The sequence below is a fragment of the Nycticebus coucang genome, chromosome 4 (assembly GCF_027406575.1).
Source record: "Nycticebus coucang isolate mNycCou1 chromosome 4, mNycCou1.pri, whole genome shotgun sequence".
In the NCBI taxonomy this organism is placed as follows: domain Eukaryota; kingdom Metazoa; phylum Chordata; class Mammalia; order Primates; family Lorisidae; genus Nycticebus; species Nycticebus coucang.
In genome coordinates this window covers 147,957,710-147,978,684 of record NC_069783.1, presented here as the reverse complement: position 1 = coordinate 147,978,684, position 20,975 = coordinate 147,957,710, and the positions used below count along the sequence as shown (strand labels likewise).

General features: G+C 36.1%; 1 protein-coding gene across 1 annotated transcript; it reads right to left on the bottom strand.

Annotated features, from left to right (window-relative positions):
* Window positions 1–1,135: 1,135 nt before the first annotated feature.
* On the bottom strand, window positions 1,136–2,011 carry LOC128583187 (ubiquitin-fold modifier-conjugating enzyme 1-like). The gene has a single exon (XM_053587198.1). It carries the CDS (start codon window positions 1,995–1,997, stop codon window positions 1,494–1,496), a length of 504 nt encoding a protein of 167 aa, XP_053443173.1. The 5' UTR covers window positions 1,998–2,011; the 3' UTR covers window positions 1,136–1,493.
* Between the last annotated feature and the right edge of the window lie 18,964 nt (window positions 2,012–20,975).

The window sequence follows — 20,975 nt, the reverse complement described above, 5'->3', positions numbered from 1 at the left end:
GAAAAGTAGAATTTTAAGGAAGTTTTTATATAATTTTTGTTTATTACTATGGTAGCAAACTATCACAAATTTCATAATTCAACACATACTCAATTTGTCAGTGTTTCTGTGGCTCAGGCATACAGTATGGCTAAGCTGGGTCTCACAGGGAACATTCAAGCTGTTGGCCTTGATCAAGAGGCCCCACTTGCGATGAATCTATTCTCAAAGTTACAGGATTTGCTGGCAAAGCTGATGTCTATGATTGCAGGACTGAAGGCCTTGGCTTTTTGTGACCACAGTTGGCCACAGTTCCATGAAATGTGGATTTCTTTTTTTTTTATTATTATTATTATTTTTTTATTGTTGGGGATTCATTGAGGGTACAATAAGCCAGGTTACACTGATTACAATTGTTAGGTAAAGTCCCTCTTGCAATCATGTCTTGCCCCCATAAAGTGTGACACACACCAAGGACCCACCTCTCTCCCTCCGTCCCTCTTTCTGCTTCCCCCCCCATAACCTTAATTGTCATTAATTGTCCTCATATCAAAATTGAGTACATAGGATTCATGCTCCTCCATTCTTGTGATGCTTTACTAAGAATAATGTCTTCCACTTCCATCCAGGTTAATACGAAGGATGTAAAGTCTCCATTTTTTTAATAGCTGCATAGTATTCCATGGTATACATATACCACAGCTTGTTAATCCATTCCTGGGTTGGCGGACATTTAGGCTGTTTCCACATTTTGGCGATTGTAAATTGAGCTGCAATAAACAGTCTAGTACAAGTGTCCTTATGATAAAAGGATTTTTTTCCTTCTGGGTAGATGCCCAGTAATGGGTTTGCAGAATCAAATGGGAGGTCTAGCTTGAGTGCTTTGAGGTTTCTCCATACTTCCTTCCGGAAAGGTTGTACTAGTTTGCAGTCCCACCAGCAGTGTAAAAGTGTTCCCTTCTCTCCACGTCCACGCCAGCATCTGCAGTTTTGAGATTCTGTGATGTGGGCCATTCTCACTGGGGTTAGATGATATCTCAGGGTTGTTTTGATTTGCATTTCTCTAATATATAGAGATGATGAACATTTTTTCATGTGTTTGTTAGCCATTCGTCTGTCATCTTTATTTTTTTTTTTTTTTTTTTTTTTTTTTTTACCAGAGGAAGCAGCTTTTATTGATGGGTTGTCTCCAGAAACCAGAAAGGCTATGCATGTACTTTCATTTATCTCCTGTGCCTCCAGGGTCTCACATTGTTCCACATGGGGAAGGGATACAAATTACCTCTTGATTTTCCAAGGCCCAGTCCAGTCTCTTCCCTGTGCAGCCTTAGATACTCAGTAGCAATACTGTTCTGTGTTTTAGTTTTTGTTTTTTCTTTTCAGCTAGGCCTGCCACAGCTACTTAGTAACAACTAGGGGTATAGGGTGTAGGGGGAAGCAGGCGGATAAGTAAGGTGCACAGGAAAAGAGGAAGGCAGCCTATCAAAGGTCCTTTGGCCCAGTGGCCTGCTCCTTCATTGGTTGCATTTCTCTTTGTGCTGGATCTCGCCCTTCTGAATCAGATCAGGGATTTCCACTGCCAGCCATGGACCCAGCCCAAGAGCCATGAGATGAGCTAATCCAAACTTAGGCACATTCCTGGCCCACAAAGGTTTGAAGTGATCAGTCAGGCATATTTTGCCACCCCTGTACATCTTTGCTGTCTTTCCATCCAGCTCAGGGATTGCAATTTCTGGAGCAGTAGTAGGATATGTGATAGGAATGTCAAACTCAATGTCAAACTCGTATTTCAGGAGGTCATGGATGTACCAGCATTTTCCAAACCACCGAGTCCCTTCCTTGTTGGACTCCAGTCGGAACCAATCATTGTCCGCATTCTTGTTGTTTTCCACATACCGAATAAGAGATTGGTATTCCTCCTTCAGTCGCTGCACCCACAACTCCCGATCTCGGGGTCCAGCGTTAGTCTTCAGCACCGGGATCTCAGACACCACGCGTCGGGTGGCTTCGTCCGCCATCTTGGACCAGGGACAAGAGACCGTCTGTCATCTTTAGAGAAAGTTCTATTCATGTCTCTTGCCCATCGATATATAGGATTGTTGGCTTTTTTCATGTGGATTAATTTGAGTTCTCTATAGATCCTAGTTATCAAGCTTTTGTCTGATTGAAAATATGCAAATATCCTTTCCCATTGTGTAGGTTGTATCTTTGCTTTGGTTATTGTCTCCTTAGCTGTACGCAATCTACCTATTCAATGCCATTCCTATCAAAATACCAACATCGTACTTTCAAGATCTGGAAAAAATGATTCTGCGTGTTGTATGGAAACGGAAAAAAACCCGTATAGCTAAGGCAGTTCTTAGTAACAAAAATAAAGCTGGGGGCATCAGCATACCAGATTTTAGTCTGTACTACAAACCCATAGTGCTCAAGACAGCATGGTACTGGCACAAAAACAGACATAGACACTTGGAATCGAATTGAAAACCAAGAAATGAAACTAACATCTTACAACCACCTAATCTTCGGTAAATCAAACAAGAACATACCTTGGGGGAAAGACTCCCTATTCAATAAATGGTGTTGGGAGAACTGGATGTCTACATGTAAAAGACTGAAACTGGACCCACACCTTTCCCCACTCACAAAAATTGATTCAAAATGGATAAAGGACTTAAATTTAAGGCATGAAACAATAAAAATGCTCAAGGAAAGCATAGGAAAAACACTGGAAGATATTGGCCTGGGGAAAGACTTCATGAAGAAGACTGCCATGGCAATTGCAACAACAACAAAAATAAACAAATGGGACTTCATTAAACTGAAATGTGGATTTCTTAACATGGCTTTTTACTTCATCTAGCCATCAGGGAGACTTTCTACAGGTCATCTAGCAAGCCAGGATGCCAAACATGTGATATAGTCATGGAGCTGATGCCCTTTCACCCAGGATATCGCAGATCTTGGTCACACTCAGTGGAAGGGATTCCATAGAACTATGACCATGTGGAGTTGAGAATCACAGGAGGATCGCCTTAGAGTTTGTCTACCACCGTCTTCCCTCTGGACCAAAACGATCAGCATCTCTCTCACTTACAAAATACATTCATCTACTCCCAGGATTCCCAAGAGATGTTTCCTATTATATAAGCCATTCAAAGTCAAAATCTGAACAGCTAAGTCAGTTCTAGATATGGAGGAATTCCTCTACATGTGGTTCCATTTATTTAGTGCAGCGGTTCTCAATCTGTGGGTCGCAACCCCTTTGTAACAATGAAAATACATCCTGCATATCAGATATTTACATTACGATTCATAACAGTAGCAAAATTACAGTTATGAAGTAGCAACGAAAATAATTTTATGGTTGGGGGTCACCACAACATGAGGAACTGTATTAAAGGGTCGCGGCATTAGGAAGGTTGAGAACCACTGCTTTAGTGGTTTATAACAGCTAAAAAAACTAAGCTGCTGTTCAGCAGCTCTATGCTTGGTGTTCATATGCTTGTGTCATCAATTGCCTCTTCTTGAGCTTGAACAGAACCTATAACACAACTTGCTAATCAACAGTGAAATACGGCAAAGGTGGTGGGATGTTACTACTAATATTACGTGATGTGATTTGAGACTTTTCCTGGCAGACTTGCTCTAGATTATAGTCTTATGAAGCCCTCAGCAGAGGACCCAATGATCTATACCTGGACTCCAGACCTATGGAGACACTAAGAAAGTAAATGAGTTGTTTTAATTTGCTGAGTTTGTGGTACGCAGCAATAGTAATGAATACAATATGAAATAGCTTAATGCATTCTCTCAACAGCCCTATGAAGTGAGCATTATTATTCCTTTTCATACTTCCAAAGTTACATGAAGCATTAAAGTATTTTCCCCAAGTCACCTAGACAGTTATGAAAAAATGGAAAATGCCATGAAGGCTATGTTAAACAGTTTGATGAAAATCTTTCAGATTGTATATGAAACCAGCACATTGTACCCCTTGACTGCACTAATGTACACAGCTATGATTTAATAATAAAAAAATAAATAAATAAATCGTAAGAGAGAAGAAAAGGAATCTTTTCCTGACCAGATCTAAGACTAATGGGTATGACCCCATAACAAAAAACAGATTTATAAGAGAAAAACATACACATTTATTTCTTAAGTTTTATATGACATAAGAGCTTCAAAGAAATGAAGACCCCCTGCAAAAAGAGAAATCCGTATGTTTTCACAAAGTTATGCAAAGATACAATTGGAATACAAAGGTCTGATCCACTGGTATTGAATTAGAGTAGCATGTCTCAAACCTGGTCCAAACCTACTTGAGTCTGTTTTCAGAATTTGCATCTTCCCTGTGACATTGCACAGTAATTTTTTTGAAATTTCATAAAGATCAAAAGAAGATTTAGTGAACATTTTCTATAGATTGAGATTTGTCACCTGTGACTATAATTAGGTAAAAATTAAACCTTTTTTTTTTCATTGTCTCTTCAGTCAAGGGGAATGATTTAAAAATTAATTAGAGGTTATCTATATTTTCTCCATCAGAGGCCTTTCCATTAGTGCTGATTATTTGTGTATAGATTATTCAGATCACCTTGGCATTTTTCTTTCTTTTTTTTTTATTAAATCATAGCTGTGTACATCAATATGATCATGGGGCATCATACACTTGTTTCATAGAATATTTGACACATTTTCATCTCATTAGTTGACATAGCCCTCCTGGCATTATCCTAGTTATTTTGTCAAGACATTTACATTCCACATTTGCCAAGGCTCACATGTACCTTTGTAAGATGCACCACATGTGAGAAGAAAAAATATCCAATGTATTCACCCCTACTATGAAACTAACTTAGGACCTTTACATGAAGCTATAACCAAGTTTCAACCTAAGAACAGGGGGAAGGGGGAAAGCATGGGGAGGGAGGGGGATTGAAAGCACCTTGGCATTTTTCTTTACCCTCCAGCTACCTGTCATTTGTTTCCTCCCTTGGAAGCTGTCCAAGTTCATGGAGAGGAGGGGAATCTCAAACTGATCTTAATAGCAGCTCTTGTAAATATGCAGCTGTGAGGAAAGAGTGAGCAAGTCTGGTCTGACATATTTATCATCTGTGAATTTCAATTATCCATCTGATCTCCATCCTCCATTAGACTGAATAGTTGAGAATTGAATTCAACAAACCTTAGAGATACTTTGATAGTCTTTAATATTTAACACTAAGGTAATGGGATCATAGCATGGAAAATTTCAAAACAATAGCAAACATATAAATAAAAGGAAGCAATCATTTTCTCTTGTTTTATCCCAGTTCCTATGAGATATACAGGCTCAAATACAAATACTATAGTATTCTAATGATCCGACGAACGTTTAATGTTTTTTTCCACAGCTACTTAGAATTTTGGCTCAAGCCTGAGATCATTAAATAGTTGTAATGATATCAACAGATGCATTATCCTCAACCAGATGCAAATATAATTGGAATTAAAATGCCATGTTCATTTTTGTTATGTCATTTTCAGTAGGAATAAATTTTAAATGGATTGTTCCATTAAAACTATATAAACACTAGGTCTATGTCTAAAGAACACCAGTATTTTCAACAAAAAACTTCTTTGATGGCTAAAAGATTTTTTTTCTCTTCTGTAAATATTTATAAATACACGTATGATATAAATTAACCAATCTATTGATAGATGGATACACAGATAAAAGTGAATTTTGGTACAATTTTAGAATGCAAAGGAAAAGCATTATGTTTTACAAAGATATAGAATATTTATATCACTGGTCTTGAGAGAAAAGAGTTACAGATTGACGGAATGAATTTAAATTTTGTTTTCTCGGGTGAATAGACTGCAGTTTTGTTTTGTTTTGTTTGAGACAGAGTCTCACTATGTTGCCCTCGGTAGAGTGCTGTAGCATCACAGCTTACAGCAACCTCAAACTCTTGGGGTAAGTGATTCTCTTGCCTCAGCTTCCCAAGTAGGTGAGACTACAGGTGCCCGCCACAATGCCCAGCTATTTTTTTGGTTATAGTTGCCATTGTTTGGCAGGCCCAGGCTGGATTTGAACCCACCAGCTCCAGTGTATCTGGCTGGCGCCCTAGCCACTGAGCTACAGGTGTTGAGCCTATAGATTGCAGTTTTATAATTAAAAAAGGAATATGTTCAGGTTAGATCCTCTCTGAAGAGGGTCTGGAAGAAAAGGAAAAGAGTAAGCAGCATGTGAAATAGTACTTTAAAATGATCTCAAGATTTTATGCTTCTTGGTCACTTTATGTATCATTTTTGTATTTTTCTATTTTCAAAAAAATTTACAACAAGCATATATTAATTTGTAAACCAAAAAAACTCCCAAAATCTTATTTATAAAAAAAACAGTATGAAGGTCAAATTGGATGGCTTGCTTAACAATATTGTTTTCATATGTTGAGAATAGTCAAGTGATGGTTTCAGTGTTAAGTACTTTATAAACATTTCCCTATATCTATCCTTACAGCAACATTGTAATGTTATGGTCATTTTCAGATGAGGAAAATGAGAATCAAAAATAGATTAAATAATCCACACAAGTTCTTAGAGCTGTCCAGGGGTCCTCAAACTATAGCCCGCGGGCCACATGAGGCGGTGTGATTGTATTTGTTCCTGTTTTGTTTTTTTTTACATCAAAATAAGATACGTACAGTGTGCATAGGAATTTGTCCATAGTTTTTTGTTTTTTTTGTAAACTATAGTCCGGCCCTCCAACGGTCTGAGGGACAGCGAATTGGCCCCCTGTTTAAAAAGTTTGAGGACCCCATACTTAGTCGAAAAATTGCTCATTGTTTCATAAAATATCAATACTGTATTTCAGGAAAGAAGTGAATTATTGACGTGGTTTTTGTTTATTAGTGAATTTCTGGAAATTTTGATTTGCAAATGCTGATTCTTTGTGAAGAAAATTTTAATTTGGTTGGTAATAAAGGCTTTTCCTATGGAGAAAGTTAAAAATGAGAAGAGAGTTTTCTACACGTCTTTCACACTTGAGTTTATGGTGATCCGGTCACTGCAGCAGAAGAGTGTGAGCATCTCCACAGGGGAGTCTTCTTATTGATAAACCCATCAAGATATTTCAATATAAAAAATAAGCATACTCATAGTTATGCTTGAGAGCATAACTATGCTCAGTAGGTTATGAGCATAGTTCAGAAATGATGGGGGGGGGATCTAAAATTACCCCAGACCAAAATATTTTAAATTGATTTCTGGCAAATTTTTTCATATAATTCCCCATAACACAGCCTATTCATCCCTGTCTCTAAACATTCACCCTCCTGTGCAGAACTTTGCCTTCTATTCAGAAATGCTCAAATTCAATTTAATCTGTATTTGTTATTTACCCATGTGTACCTTATCTGTGTAAACCAGTTCCAAAATATCAACTCTTTCATTTTTCTTTGGGTACTGATTACAACCAGAGATTTTACACACACTCATATACCTGCACCCACACGTGCTCTAGACTCAAAAGAATTTTCAATAAATATATATCAATTACTGCTGTATGATTAAAACTATGTTAGCAGTTGTTGAATCTGCCATTTACCACAAATATTAAATAAGAAATCTACAGGCGTTGTTACATGATGCAACAGAGAAAAATATCTTTGTTTTCGAAAATAATCCTGTTTTTTTCTTTATGTAAAATGACTCGCTTTCAGGCAGATTGGAAAAAGGACTAGAGGAGGAAATGTCCTTTGATGTCTGAATGCCCACGAGTATCAGCAGCTGTGAAGCCTAGTAATGAAGCATTTGGCCCTCATTTGGCCCTGCTGGCTCTTGAGAGGATTTTCTTACAAAAGATCAGCTATTTGATGGGTTCCACAGGCTACACTGAACGTCCACATATTGGCATCTGCACGCTGCTGAATGTGATGGTGTACATCCTGCGTGGCACAGTGCCCTCTCACAGATGGGCCCAGGTGTTGGCACGACCGATATTGTCATTACATTGAAGTGTTAGGTGCTAGATTTCTTTCCTTGAGTGTCAAATTGCTATTTGTAAAGCAACTTCACTCTTGTGAGGAATAACAGTAGGCATTTTCAGGATTTCATTCTGGCTGAAAGAGACAGCGAACAACAACTATAAAAATTAATAATAAGATGTATTCTTCTGTTCCTAAAATTTAAAGTGAAATAGCAGATGGAATTATCCCAGGCTCAGTTTTCTAGCTAAAACATAAGAAGGGGTTACATCTAATCTGATATTTATCCTGTGTGATTCAGTTTCAAGATGAGAGGGGAGGTACAATTCACTGGCGTTAAATGAAATAGAAGGAATGAACTGATTGGATGAGTTATTAAGCACTGAACACATTAACGGATGTAATGTATTAACTATCCATTAACAGATAGTTACAATGCCATCTAAAGGCAGAGGGAAATCCTGCCACTAGTTTTCATTTCCAAATGAAAATTGTAAATTCAACTGTCTTCAAAGATTGACAGAGAGAATATTATCCTAAGTCATTTTTCATTATGAGTGAAAAGTGCCCTAGCTGTGTCATTGGTAAGGTTAAAAGATGTTAGTGTGTGTGCCTTTTAAATGAGCGCAGTAAATGAAAGTGAACAATTCGGTCAAAGATTTGGCTTACTGTCTACGCACGCACGCTGTGCGTTATTGTGGCGCTGCCAGCTTCTCTGAATGAAAATACAAGCGCAAATTAAACAGCTTTCTGAACTTTCAGGGTGAACAGTTGTTCTAGTGGCTTTCATACAAATGTCTAATTAATTCTTGAAGTAATCCAAATTGTTCTTTTGTGATCTATGAATAAGAATCTTTCAGAAATCCTGTGCAGAAGAAACTCAGTGAAAGTAGAAGGGATTTCATGATTAGGCTGCAGATCGCAGTTGTTGAGACCAGAACAATTTCATTATTTTCCTCATTAATATTACATTAGTAAGCTAATGAAACATTTGGGCGAATACATTATGAGTAATAAAGGCATTCATTTTATTTTTCTGAACATTCAATTATGTTAATTGGCATCTGTTATTGTTTACTGTGTGTATTTATGTATGAAAATTAAGAAACAAAACTGAACAAAAAGGTGATTTCAAATACAGCCAATACAATAAAGTTCAGCACTTTGTACACTTTTTGAAGTTTTGATATTATGGCCCATTGAAGAAATTTAAGTATATTTATATTATATTTCTATTTAAGTTCAACTTTTAAAAAATTTCTTAACATATTATGGTTGTTTCGATATTAAGTGTAAGTCTCTCCATTAGAAATGAATATCATCATTTCTTTCATCAACTAAAATGAGGTAAATAGTACATAGATGAACAATTTCTAAGTATGTACTATGAGAATTTGTTAAAGTGGCTGAGTTTGGGCTTTCATAAATTATCCTTTTTTTAAGATATTCCGTGGGGTAATGTAGAGTAGACCCCCGTATGAATTTTCACAGAGATTCTTACCGGACAGGTACTTGTTCCCTCTGTGTTTGCCATGCCCTATCACAGCTAGAGTACCTCTCTTCAATGGAGAAAATTTATATTAAAAAGAATTAATAGCTACCTTTTCCTTGGTTCCCATGAAAGATTCCCTTCACAAGCATGACTAATTTAGAGAGATTCCATTTAGACTTCTCTTTCAGAATTGAAGTGTTCAGTTAGTTGCCTGTTACCAAGTGAGCGTGAGTTACAAGTGGTAAGTTTTAACCACTTTTATCAGTACATCATTTCTATGCCTGTCAATATGCTGACAATTAGATCCCATATACCTGCTTCCTTGTTAACTAGGCGCCAGCTCTTTGATATAGCATGAAGCCCAGAAAGCTGATTAAACCATCTAGGTGGATGAGTTAGTGGTCAACACTAAACTAGTTATTCGAAATAATTATATTAATTCTTCCTGCTTTTTCCGCTTGGTATGTTATAGAATTAATGTAGTCGCAAATATTTCACTGAATTGCTGCCCAAATGCATCCCAGGGACGTGGGCCCTAAATGGTTTTCTAAACAGTTCCAGGGCCTTCACCTCTATTCTTTATTTTCCTGGACTAAGTGACCTGTGGGTTTCTGTACTAAATCTGTTCAATTCACGTCAGTTTAAATGAATGTCCTATACTTCTTATTCTAAATATAAAAATGACATGTCCACCTAAAAGTTTGCCTTATTAAGTAAATTTGTGCTATATGTGCTGTTTGCTTTTGTCAAAAAGTAGGGTTTCTGTATTAAATCTATTCAATTCACATCAGTTTGAATGGTGATTACTGTGAATGTCCTATACTTCTTAGTCTAAATATAAAAATGACCATGACCACCTAAAAGTTTGCCCTGTTAAGTAAATTTGTGTTATATGTGCTATTTGCTTTTTTCAAAAAGTAGAAACCAACAGATCATTGTGATGGTTTACTTATGTTGGCAGGTTCTACAAGGGAATTTATAAATTGTCTGTGATTACTTTGTAAAGATAAAATTTAGACTGAGTTTATGTATCATTTTGGATGCCATTATTCATCATAGTTAAATGTTAGACTCATCTAAATTACACTTAGAGATACTATTTTTATACAGATAGAAATTTTTGCTTAAGATACTGTTGTTTATTCTCACATGAAGGACAATGAATCACAGTTCTATTCCACTATATTTCTCTAAGGTTTAAATCTACTTTATAAATTTGCTGGAAGTATAAAATGCATGAATTTGTGAAAATATTTTAAACTAGCCAAGCATGAACTAGGACCTATGCTTAATTATTTGGTAAGAGTAAAATATATCTCATGAAAATATCCTATAGCCTACTTATAGTATACTTATTAATAACAGTTCAGACTTTTATCATTTCTAATGAAGCAATATTTTCCAAAACCTTTTGTTCTAACTGCTACCCTGAAGTTCTGTTCCCTTCTTTGTTTGTTATTGTTAAAATTTTTGCAAGTTTTAAATATCTGAAGAAATATAAATCTACATACTCAAATTTATTCTCTTTGAGCACTTTCAATTTTTTTAAAATTTTTTTATTAAATCATAGCTGTGACATTAATGCAATCATGGGGCACCATGCACTTTATGTTTTGAGAGAACGAGAGAATGTTGATTCTGATTTCTGCTCAGTGTAAGAGTTAAACTGTAACATGCCACAAATGCACATGAACAAAAAATGCAAAATAATCATTTATTTTCTCAAACTCAAGTCCCCATTAAGCTAAAACTTTAAAACTGTTTTTCAATGAAATTTGGGAACTGTCATTCATGTAATTGTTTCTCAGTACTCCTTAGATGAATGAAAAGTTTTTTTCTTCCCTCTCTCCATCTTATCTTTCTCTTTTTCTTTATGTAGTAGGGATTAAACTTTCTTACATATACACTTATACATAGCTTGATGATGGGAATATATTCTGAGAAATTCTTCCTTGGCTGATTTCATTGTCTGAATATCATAGAGGGCATTTATCCCAAGCTAGATGTTATAGCCTACTACACACTAAGGCTACATGAGATACAAACCTGTAAATCATATTACTATATGGAATACTGTAGGCAACTCTAACATAATAGTAAGCATCTAACACAGAAAAGGCAAGGCCTTGTGGCAGATATGATATCACTAGGTGATGGGGAATTCTCAGCTGTATTATGATCTTATAGAACAACCATTGCATATGTAGCTCATCATTGACCAAAACGTCGGGATGCTGTACATGACAGTAGCATTAGAGCTGTGCAAAGTTCTCATCATGGCATTTGTTCATATTGCCTTTGCCTTTGGTCTTTGGCTGTTGATATCTACCCTGACTCTCTTTGAGGCTGAAATGCCTTAGGCTGCTCCCTACTCCATTCAAATTATAAACTCAAATATGTCTTCCTTTTCCCTGAATAGGAGAGCATCTAAGTTACCAAGTAACTCAGAGGGTGGCAAAAATATATATGCATTTTTAGAAAGAACAAAACTGTGTTAAAATTGTAATACTCAATATATACCAATAACAAAACACGAATACGGTCACGTTGAGCATCTCTTATAAATGCGAAAGTCAAACATAACTTGAGTATTACAAATTTCATACAGTTTTCTTTTTCCTTTCTTAAAATGTGTACACACTTCCAGCATTTTCTGTGTGTGTGTATGCATGTGTCTGTGTGTGTATATAAATTGACTGCTTTGACGTCTTTGGATTTCTTATTCCTGTTTTTGGTGGAAACAATGTGGAATAGTAGATGGAGATGTTTGCCTTTCTCTTGGTTGAATGAATGCCCTCTGATATAAGGAATGCCATTGATTCATGGAAGGAATAAAGGAAATTCTTTTTTTTTTTTTTTTTTTTTTTGTAGAGACAGAGTCTCACTGTATCGCCCTGGGGTAGAGTGCCGTGGCGTCACACGGCTCACAGCAACCTGCAACTCCTGGGCTTAAGCGATTCTCTTGCCTCAGCCTCCGGAGTAGCTGGGACTACAGGCGCCCGCCACAACGCCCGGCTATTTTTTGGTTGCAGTTTGGCCGGGGCTGAGGTTTGAACCCGCCACCCTCGGCGTATGGGGCCGGCGCCCTACTCACTGAGCCACAGGTGCCGCCCAGGAAATTCTTAATAACTTCGTATTGATTGGATTGTTGAATAAATATGTTTTTAAGAATGACCGGTTTCTTTCCATAGGTATTCTTTCATTGGATATTTCTTGCTTGCCTGAGATTTCTTTGCAGTCTAGCCAAGAAATTTAATTTATAGAACTACTAAGTTAAATAAAACCACCAAGATGTTTTACAATGAACGTGTTTGGTATGGAGAGCTGTCCTTTTGCATCAAAGGGCTATGCTTCCCAAATAGTGAAAGCTAGAGTCACCTCAGCATTTAATAAAAAAATAAAAAAATAAAAAAAAATAACTGTTTTACATATAGGGAGATGAAGCAAAATATCATTTCAGTAATACCCAGAGTAAAAAAAAAAAAATAAAGCCTTACCAATATTTCATGTTTAAGATTTTGTCACATGCATTTTTTAAAAGAGTTTATTTGTAACACCTATATTTTGTGTCATACAAAAACTGTGATCAATTTTCAGAATAGTTGGCTATGTTCATTCGGAAGGTGCTAAGAAAAAACTCACATAACTGAGAGCAACAGGGCTAGAGACAATGTACATTGCAAAAGCACATTTTTCTTCATTTTTATGTATTTTATGAAATTTAATTTTTTCCAGTTTCCAAATGATAATTTTTTAAGGGAGGAAGAATAATATTATTGCACATAAAAGAAAGGATTTATAAAGATATTAGTATATTTTACCTGGAAATTCATTATATATGAAGGACTAAAGGTACAAATGAAGCTAACTATAGTATAGGAAAGTTGAAAATATGATGTAATAATGAAGACTGGTTTATCATGATAGCATTGATTAAAATCTGTGATATTGTTGTATTTATGTGCTTTAAATATATCAAATTATCTCTGAAATAAGTTCTCCACAAATCAAACACATATTCATCTTAAGTTTCACTGACAATGCTCAAATTTAAAAGGTTTCCATGTCTTTCAAACGTTCTTAAGAGTCTTTGAAATAATGTTGCTTGGAATTAGTACTCTGGACTGTGCCATTTATTATTCCTTAAGACAACGCTTTTGTAACTGAAAATATTTGTAGAAACTTTTAACTTAAATATTACAGAGTCTCAAAGAATATTGTCTAGTTATAACATACAAGGTCAATAATTAAGTTCATGAACTCATCTTAGAAAAAATGCTACATATCTTATTACTGAATGTCATTAGAAATGACAATTGGGGTCATTAGATCCCCAAAGGGTGTATTTCAGAGGTGACCAGCATGATATTCATCAGGAAGGTTTGTAGCATTTTCACTAGGAAGAGTTTGCAAACTTAATTGTGAGACCTCAGCTGAAAGGTCTGATGGCCATTTCAGAAAGAGAGATCCAAATCTGCTTTAAATAGTGGACTAGGTGTTGGTGTCTGTACATAGTTTCCCAAGCAGAGTACCTTGAAAGGGTGTGTAGTGCAATTCAGTAATGAAGCATGTAGTACTTTCTCTACAATGAGATAGCTAATTTAATTGTCAGAGATTCACATAACAACATGTTTTAACCCCAGGGAGCAATTATTTGAGTAATAGACCAAACTAGAAAAAATTAATGCTCATTTGATTCTCTGTATATTGTGAAGAAATAATATTAGTATAGCATATCTGGAGAAATGATATTTTGTGGACATTTAAAAACATACTGTACCATACCAAATGCATTTTAAACTTTTAAAAATGTTCTTGTCTTTAAAAAGAAAATGCATTTTTCTACTATGGCATATTAAGGTTAAATAGAAAGACTAGAAATCTGTGATATATGTCATTTTACCAGAGCGACATATATAACCTACTAACCAGTAGAATATACAAATTTGCAAAAATCATGAATTATTTCATTACTTTAAATAATTTGAAGAAAGTTTTGTTAAACATTTGATAATATTATTAAAATCATCAAAATACTTATTACATACTGTAAATCATCTAGACTCTAGGAATACTGTCATTGAGAGTACAAATAAAATTAGTTCATTACCTTAATTATCACCAAGTCAGCATATGTAACTGAATCTAAAATGATTTTTAAAATGAGATTTTTGAGTTCAAAGTATCTAAAAAAGGGAAGTCACAGAAATAAAATTAAATAAATACCAAATTAAAAAGAAAAATGAATGGCTATTAGATTGGTAATAATTGCCAGAAACAAGAAGTGAATTCAAGTCATACCACAGGGAAATAAGATAGCACATAAATTAGACAAATGTTTAACTATTCTTGCTCTCAAATCACTAGACTGGCAATTGAAATCTATATGAACTCTTTATCTTTCTTTTTAAAATTTCTAGCCAGATTTTATAAATTAATTGCAATTTCTAAAGATATGTCCACAAAATTTTTCATAAACATGCCACATTTTCCTATAGTATGCACTTAATGTTTTCACTTTGGGTATTTTTTCTTATATTCTTTCTATATTTAATTCAAACTAGGTTTTTTGTGAAAAAAAGACCTTTGTGTTCTCTTTTGCTATTTAATGAACTATAGAAATGATCCCTGAAAATATAGTCTTCCTTTTCTATGAAAAAAAAAAATGTTTAGCTTGCCACAATCTAAAACAAGTATCATCTTTCACTGTTCCACAGTGATAGTTTTTCAGACCACTACTCTGAGTTGCTAAATTACTAATGTATTTTAAAACCCAGAATTTTTCTATTTTTCTTTTAATCAATCTCTTCTTTCGGCTTGATTTTAGAAACTCGTTTCTCACTTTGTAGACACCATTCCTTTTTTCTTTCAAATCCTTTATTAAGCCAAAATTTTCTGCTACTTTCAGGTGGTCATCTCTACAAGTGTAGAATATCCTCCCTATTCAAGTTTAATAGCTTCAAAGGTTGATCTTGAATATCTAATTTAAACTATAAGATCTTACAGTTATTACATCCCCAATTTGGCATTATTATTTTAATAGTGCTTAAATAGTAACCATCACTAGGGAATATTCTTGCTGCCATTATTTTTCTTCCAATATATCTGAATAATCATCATTCATGAAAATATGTGAGAAAATGGGCTTTTATGAATCTTATCTATAAACATTGTGATAACAAAATGGAAGAATTTGTACGAATGGAAGAAAATAACTGATATGGAGGGGATTATTTTAAACAAAATATGATAGTAAAACCAAGTACTATGAAGTGTCTATAATAGAATATAAAATTGTATTTACGTTATGTATGAAATGCTTGATTTTATAAATACACACAGATCTTCTACACATATACAGTTCTTCCAAAACATGCATTATTGCTGCTAAATACATAGCCCTGTGATGTTTTAATTTTTGGAAACCTGCGTATGGTACTGGAAGGTATTGTGTATTTTTGGTTCTCATGGAAGATTCATGATAGAGAGATAAAGATGTCAGAGGTGTAGAGGACATAGTGAGTCATCCTAACACAGAGTGGGAGTATAACAGTCACCAAGAATGAACAGGATCGTGCCTTCTCTAGTGCAATCTATACACAGTGTGTGCTCTGCAGCTCGCAGCGTGGACAGGAAATGATACTTTGTTAGGGAACACTGAAATTGGAGCCAATCCTAGAAAACAATGCTATGGGAATCAGTTTCTATAAAACATATGCCTGCCCTTGAATGTTGAGGGGAAGATGTGGAGCAAGGCAGGCTTCTTGTAAGAAGCGAGAAAGGAGAAACCTGGCTCCTCAACACAGACTTTTTCCTTCAGAGGGCTGTACTCAAGGGGAGCCATCACTACTCACTAACAGAGATGTGTAAACGTTCACTTTCTTCCAAATTCTCCAGCTTTCACACTTTCTGAACCATTGTTCAAATACCTTTAAGAGAGTAGAGATTGTGGATGTATTTGCACATTGTTAATGCCATGGATTTAGGAATGTGACCAGCATATATAAAGCATGCGATTATCTATTGACTGCATGAGGAATGGGAAGGGTCGCAACTATAGCCAAAGATGCTTGCCTGGCACATCTAATGACCCGGGGAGTCTGTAGCTTACATTGAGTGAGTATTACATAGAGCTAAAATGGCAATTAAAACAGGGTAGGAGTTCACACATGTATAGTTGGCACAATTCACCAGGTACTAATTGTCTACTGATTAGAAGGCCTTATGCTTATTGATATAAAACAAAACAAACAAAAAAATATTCCCTTCAATTCTTATAATCTAATTTAGAAGATTTAAGTCCCCAGAATAAAAAAATATATATAAAATACAACAAAGGAAACAAGTAAGACACTTTCATTGTCTCCTAGGAACTTCCAGACTAATAGAGAAAAGACATATAAGAATAAGATGCTTATAATTTATTTTGATGTTAGAAGCATTTAATGCAACTCTAGATTATAGTAAGCATTTATAAATTTTATTAAATGAATTAATATAATATTAAGTTTATTATAAAATACAGAATAGTAGTTCAAAATTTTATATACAATGTGTAACTTGAACTGCTGGTTGATTGTAGAACTAAGAAAAGGAGAAAGTTTGTAAATACTTCTTTGGGAGATTTACGAGGGTTTTGGGAGATTTGAAACTATTAGTATCAGGTAACTTTGAAATAAATCGAGAAGGAAAAGGGCAGGCTTCTTACGGGGCCAACACAGAAGAAGCAGGAAGATATACAAGGATGTAGATGATAGTTTCCAGGGCTAAACACTCCATGTCACCACCTACAGAGTGACAGTAACGAGGCAGATTATGGCAAGTGCTCTAGAGATGCAGGTCGATGCTATAAAACCATAGAAGAAAACAGATGCGTTCGGATGGGTAGATGAGCAAGTAGCAGACTTGGTAATGGCAGATGACAAATTCATATAAAAATCCTAACCAGGAAGAGAATGGAAGAATGGAATTTATTGCCAGTAACTCAGAGAGATTTTTTTATTTGTAAAGTTGATAAATCTGAGGCACCATGGTGTATGTCTGGATCAATAAAGACTTTCAAGTACTTCCATCTGACAAGAACATAATTCAGTAATATTTGTCCATTCTATCACTGCATTTTATGGCATATTTCTGTAGTAATTTTATTAAGGACATAGAACTAAGGCCTTTTCAATTATCAGGGTGTGATATGGTTAATACATTGTAGAAAACCTGGAAAAAATAAAATGATGTTCACTAAATTGTGACCTAGAGTATGAACAGAATTGTGACCACATTAGCAGAAATTATATTATAATAATTAAGACTTACCACTTGTCAGAAGTATAGCTTTTAAGTTCTAACATCAAATTTATACTTAATCTTTTTGTGTGTCTAGCAGTCAATAATAAATACCACCTTACATGTCACAATTATTTTATATACAATTCCTTTGGTTTATCTTACAGTTCTGCCAAAACACTTTGTTATTTTTTTGGACTCAAACGTCCTTCGAGATTCTCCCACAGGGCCCTTCGTGACAGTCTTATAAAGACACTCGTTCCTTTCACAGCAGAGTGGCATCTCCAGGGCGCAGTTTTGAACCTTACTTCCTGTTCCTTGCCATTGTTCCATACCAACCTTACAAGCTGAGCAAATGATGATGGTGGTAGGGCCCACTGGGAATCTGGGAGGCAGAGGGGAAGAGCCAGCCAAGAAGAAACATAAAATGCTATTTACGAAGTCTCTTTAAAATGGCAAGTTTTTGATCCTGTAATTCTAGATCTGGATGAAACCTCCTGAGTATTGGCAAAAGTCGACTTTCTTTACAAGGTACATACTCCATTGAGAAGAAACTCTGGCAAGTGCTAATTAAATACAACCAAAATTTCCTCATCCTTGTATGTTTAAAGTTTGATTATTTTTATAAAAAAGAACTTTTATAATTAAAGAACACTGGTTTAATGATAAACCTTAATTAACAGGTATTTATAAACATTGTCAAATTATCTATAATGTAGGAAATTTAGAAAACACTGAAACATTTTGGAGGTTTCAGTTGGCATGTAAAATGTTAGAGACCTTCAATGACGGGAAATGATCACAAGTTCATTGTGCTGCTTCCTTTGATCGTTTTTCTTTTTTTTGGTTTTTGGCTGGGGCTGGGTTTGAACCCGCCACCTCCAGCATATGGGACCGGCGCCCTACTCCTTGAGCCACAGGTGCCGCCCCCTTTGATCGTTTTTCAATGTGAAGTTAAATCTTTCAAAGCTGCTAATTCTCATTCAAAGTGCAGAGGAGTTCCAGAGAATTTAAATCACATCTGTAAGTGTGTGTAATAGCATCCACGGTTATTTCACAGTAATTTAGAAGGCCACTTTCAGGATGACTGACTCATTCTAAGTATTATCATAGAAAACCTGTAAAAAAAAAAAAAAAAAAAAAAAAAGGACTGCTCTTTGCATTTTAAACTTGAGAGACGCAGCTAAAATTTTAACAGTTTTTTTACAGAAAGAAGATCATTATAGTTAGGCATTGAAAGAGACAAAGAAGACAAAATATAAACAAAGTACAATGAGAAAATGTAGCAAAAATCCTTAGCATTGGAAGTAGGGTCTCGTGAGAGATGTTTTGATCATAGGGATAGCTTGGTACAGGTAGGTTGGTTGTTCTCCTTGGTTCTTGGTAATGACTGAGTCTTCATTCTCTTAGTTTCCATGAGATTTGCTTGTTAAAAAGAGTCTGTAACATCTGTCCCCTCTCTCTTTCCTCTCCTCTCACAGTGATTCCCTGCTCCTTTTCTTCTTCCACCATGAATGGAAGCTGCGTGAAGCCCTCATGAAGCAGATGCTGGCACCATAGTTCTTGTATAAGCTACAGAACCATAAACCAAATAAACCTCTTTTCTTTATTAATTACCCAAACTCAGGTATTCCTTTAGGACAATGCAAAATGGACTAAAGTATAGACCTTTCTCCATCATCCAGTTATCTGATTTGGGCTACCGCAGGTAGGTGCATGACCCACCATGGACTGGGTCTCTGAAGCTAGGGTAACAGATGGAAGGGAATGAGAGTTGAAAGCTGTCTGCTGATAGCACTCTGAGGAGGTAGGAAAAAAAAATCATGCTAGAAGGGGGATATGTCCATCAAATTCCATCCCTTATGCCACTCAATCTAATTTTTAGCATAAATTAAAGCATGTCTTTCAGAATGTCTGAGGGGCTGTCTTCATGGGGGGAAATTAGAAGAGAAAAGTTGGTGGAATGAACTATAGTACCCATACACTTGTCTTGATCCCACACCTTGTAAGTATTTTCTTTTCTACTCGACTATCCATTTTAAATTTCTTTCTTTTTTTTTTTTTTTTTTGTGACTGCCACAGCTGGTCTTTGTGATTTCCTAGTGCCATAGTACACTCTCTTTTCTTGGAGGGGTGCGCTTCCTGGTCACTGTGCTTTCCTCAGGGTGCCCTTGTGCACAATAAAGTACCAAGAATCAATCAAATGGATTGCCTAGGTGATAAACATATTTCTCTCTGCCTTTCTGTTTTACAGCATATTCTGATGATCATAGTTAATTATACTTTCAAGAATGGAGGTCTATTTTCTTTTCTTCTTTTTTTTTTTTTTTTTTTTTTTGTAGAGACAGAGTCTCACTTTATGACTCTCGGTAGAGTGCCGTGGCATCACACAGCTCACAGCAACCTCCAGCTCCTGGGCCTAAGCGATTCTCTTGCCTCAGCCTCCGGAGCAGCTGGGACTACAGGCACCCGCCACAGCACCCGGCTATTTTTTGTTGCAGTTTGGCCGGGGCCGGGTTTGAACCCACCACCCTCGGCATATGGGGCCGGCGCCCTACTCACTGAGCTACAGGCGCCGCCCGGAGGTCTATTTTCTTAACACCTTGTTCCTTTGCAAAAGAAATATAGAAATACAGAGTTCCCAGGTGACAGCTGTAGCTAGGATCGAATGGGACACTCACTATGTTCCTTGGAAAATTATTTCTTCTTTGGCAATCATGATCCTTACACCAGGCCAAATCTGCAGAAATTTCATAAGTAGGTCATGGAGGTGATTGTAATGTATATCCCTTTGCTTTCACTTTGTGGTTCTGATTGATGTGTTTTTCCTTTTTGACACATTACATCACACACGTCTTTGATTCCAAGTGTATACTACTTCTGAGAGTATGTGCCTCATCTGCTAAAGTACAGCCTTTGAGCTGGAACTGTAGTTGTGACTTTTACAGATTGTTCCAAAGCTTTCTCAGTCCTGCAGCTTCTGTATATGGTATAGATCCTGTGTTTTGAAACCTCCTCTGCCGCACCCCCGGCATCAAGCCGTGGCGGGATGGCTCTGTCCGCGTTGTAAAAACTGTGGTAAGGCGGTGAGTGCTCCCCGGAGCGTTGCCCCCGGTCCCCCTGGCCTGCAACAGCAGCGCATAAGTTGCCTAGCATGCCTTTTAGTGAACGTAAGAATTCATGAGGTGCGGCATAAAGGCCTGAATAACCTTTACCCTGAAACCTGTTTGAAACTTGTTTGTTGA

Coding starts and splice junctions, on each gene's coding strand:
- LOC128583187 (XM_053587198.1), bottom strand. CDS start 1,997: ATGGCGGACGAAGCCACCCGACGCGTGGTGTCTGAGATCCCGGTGCTG.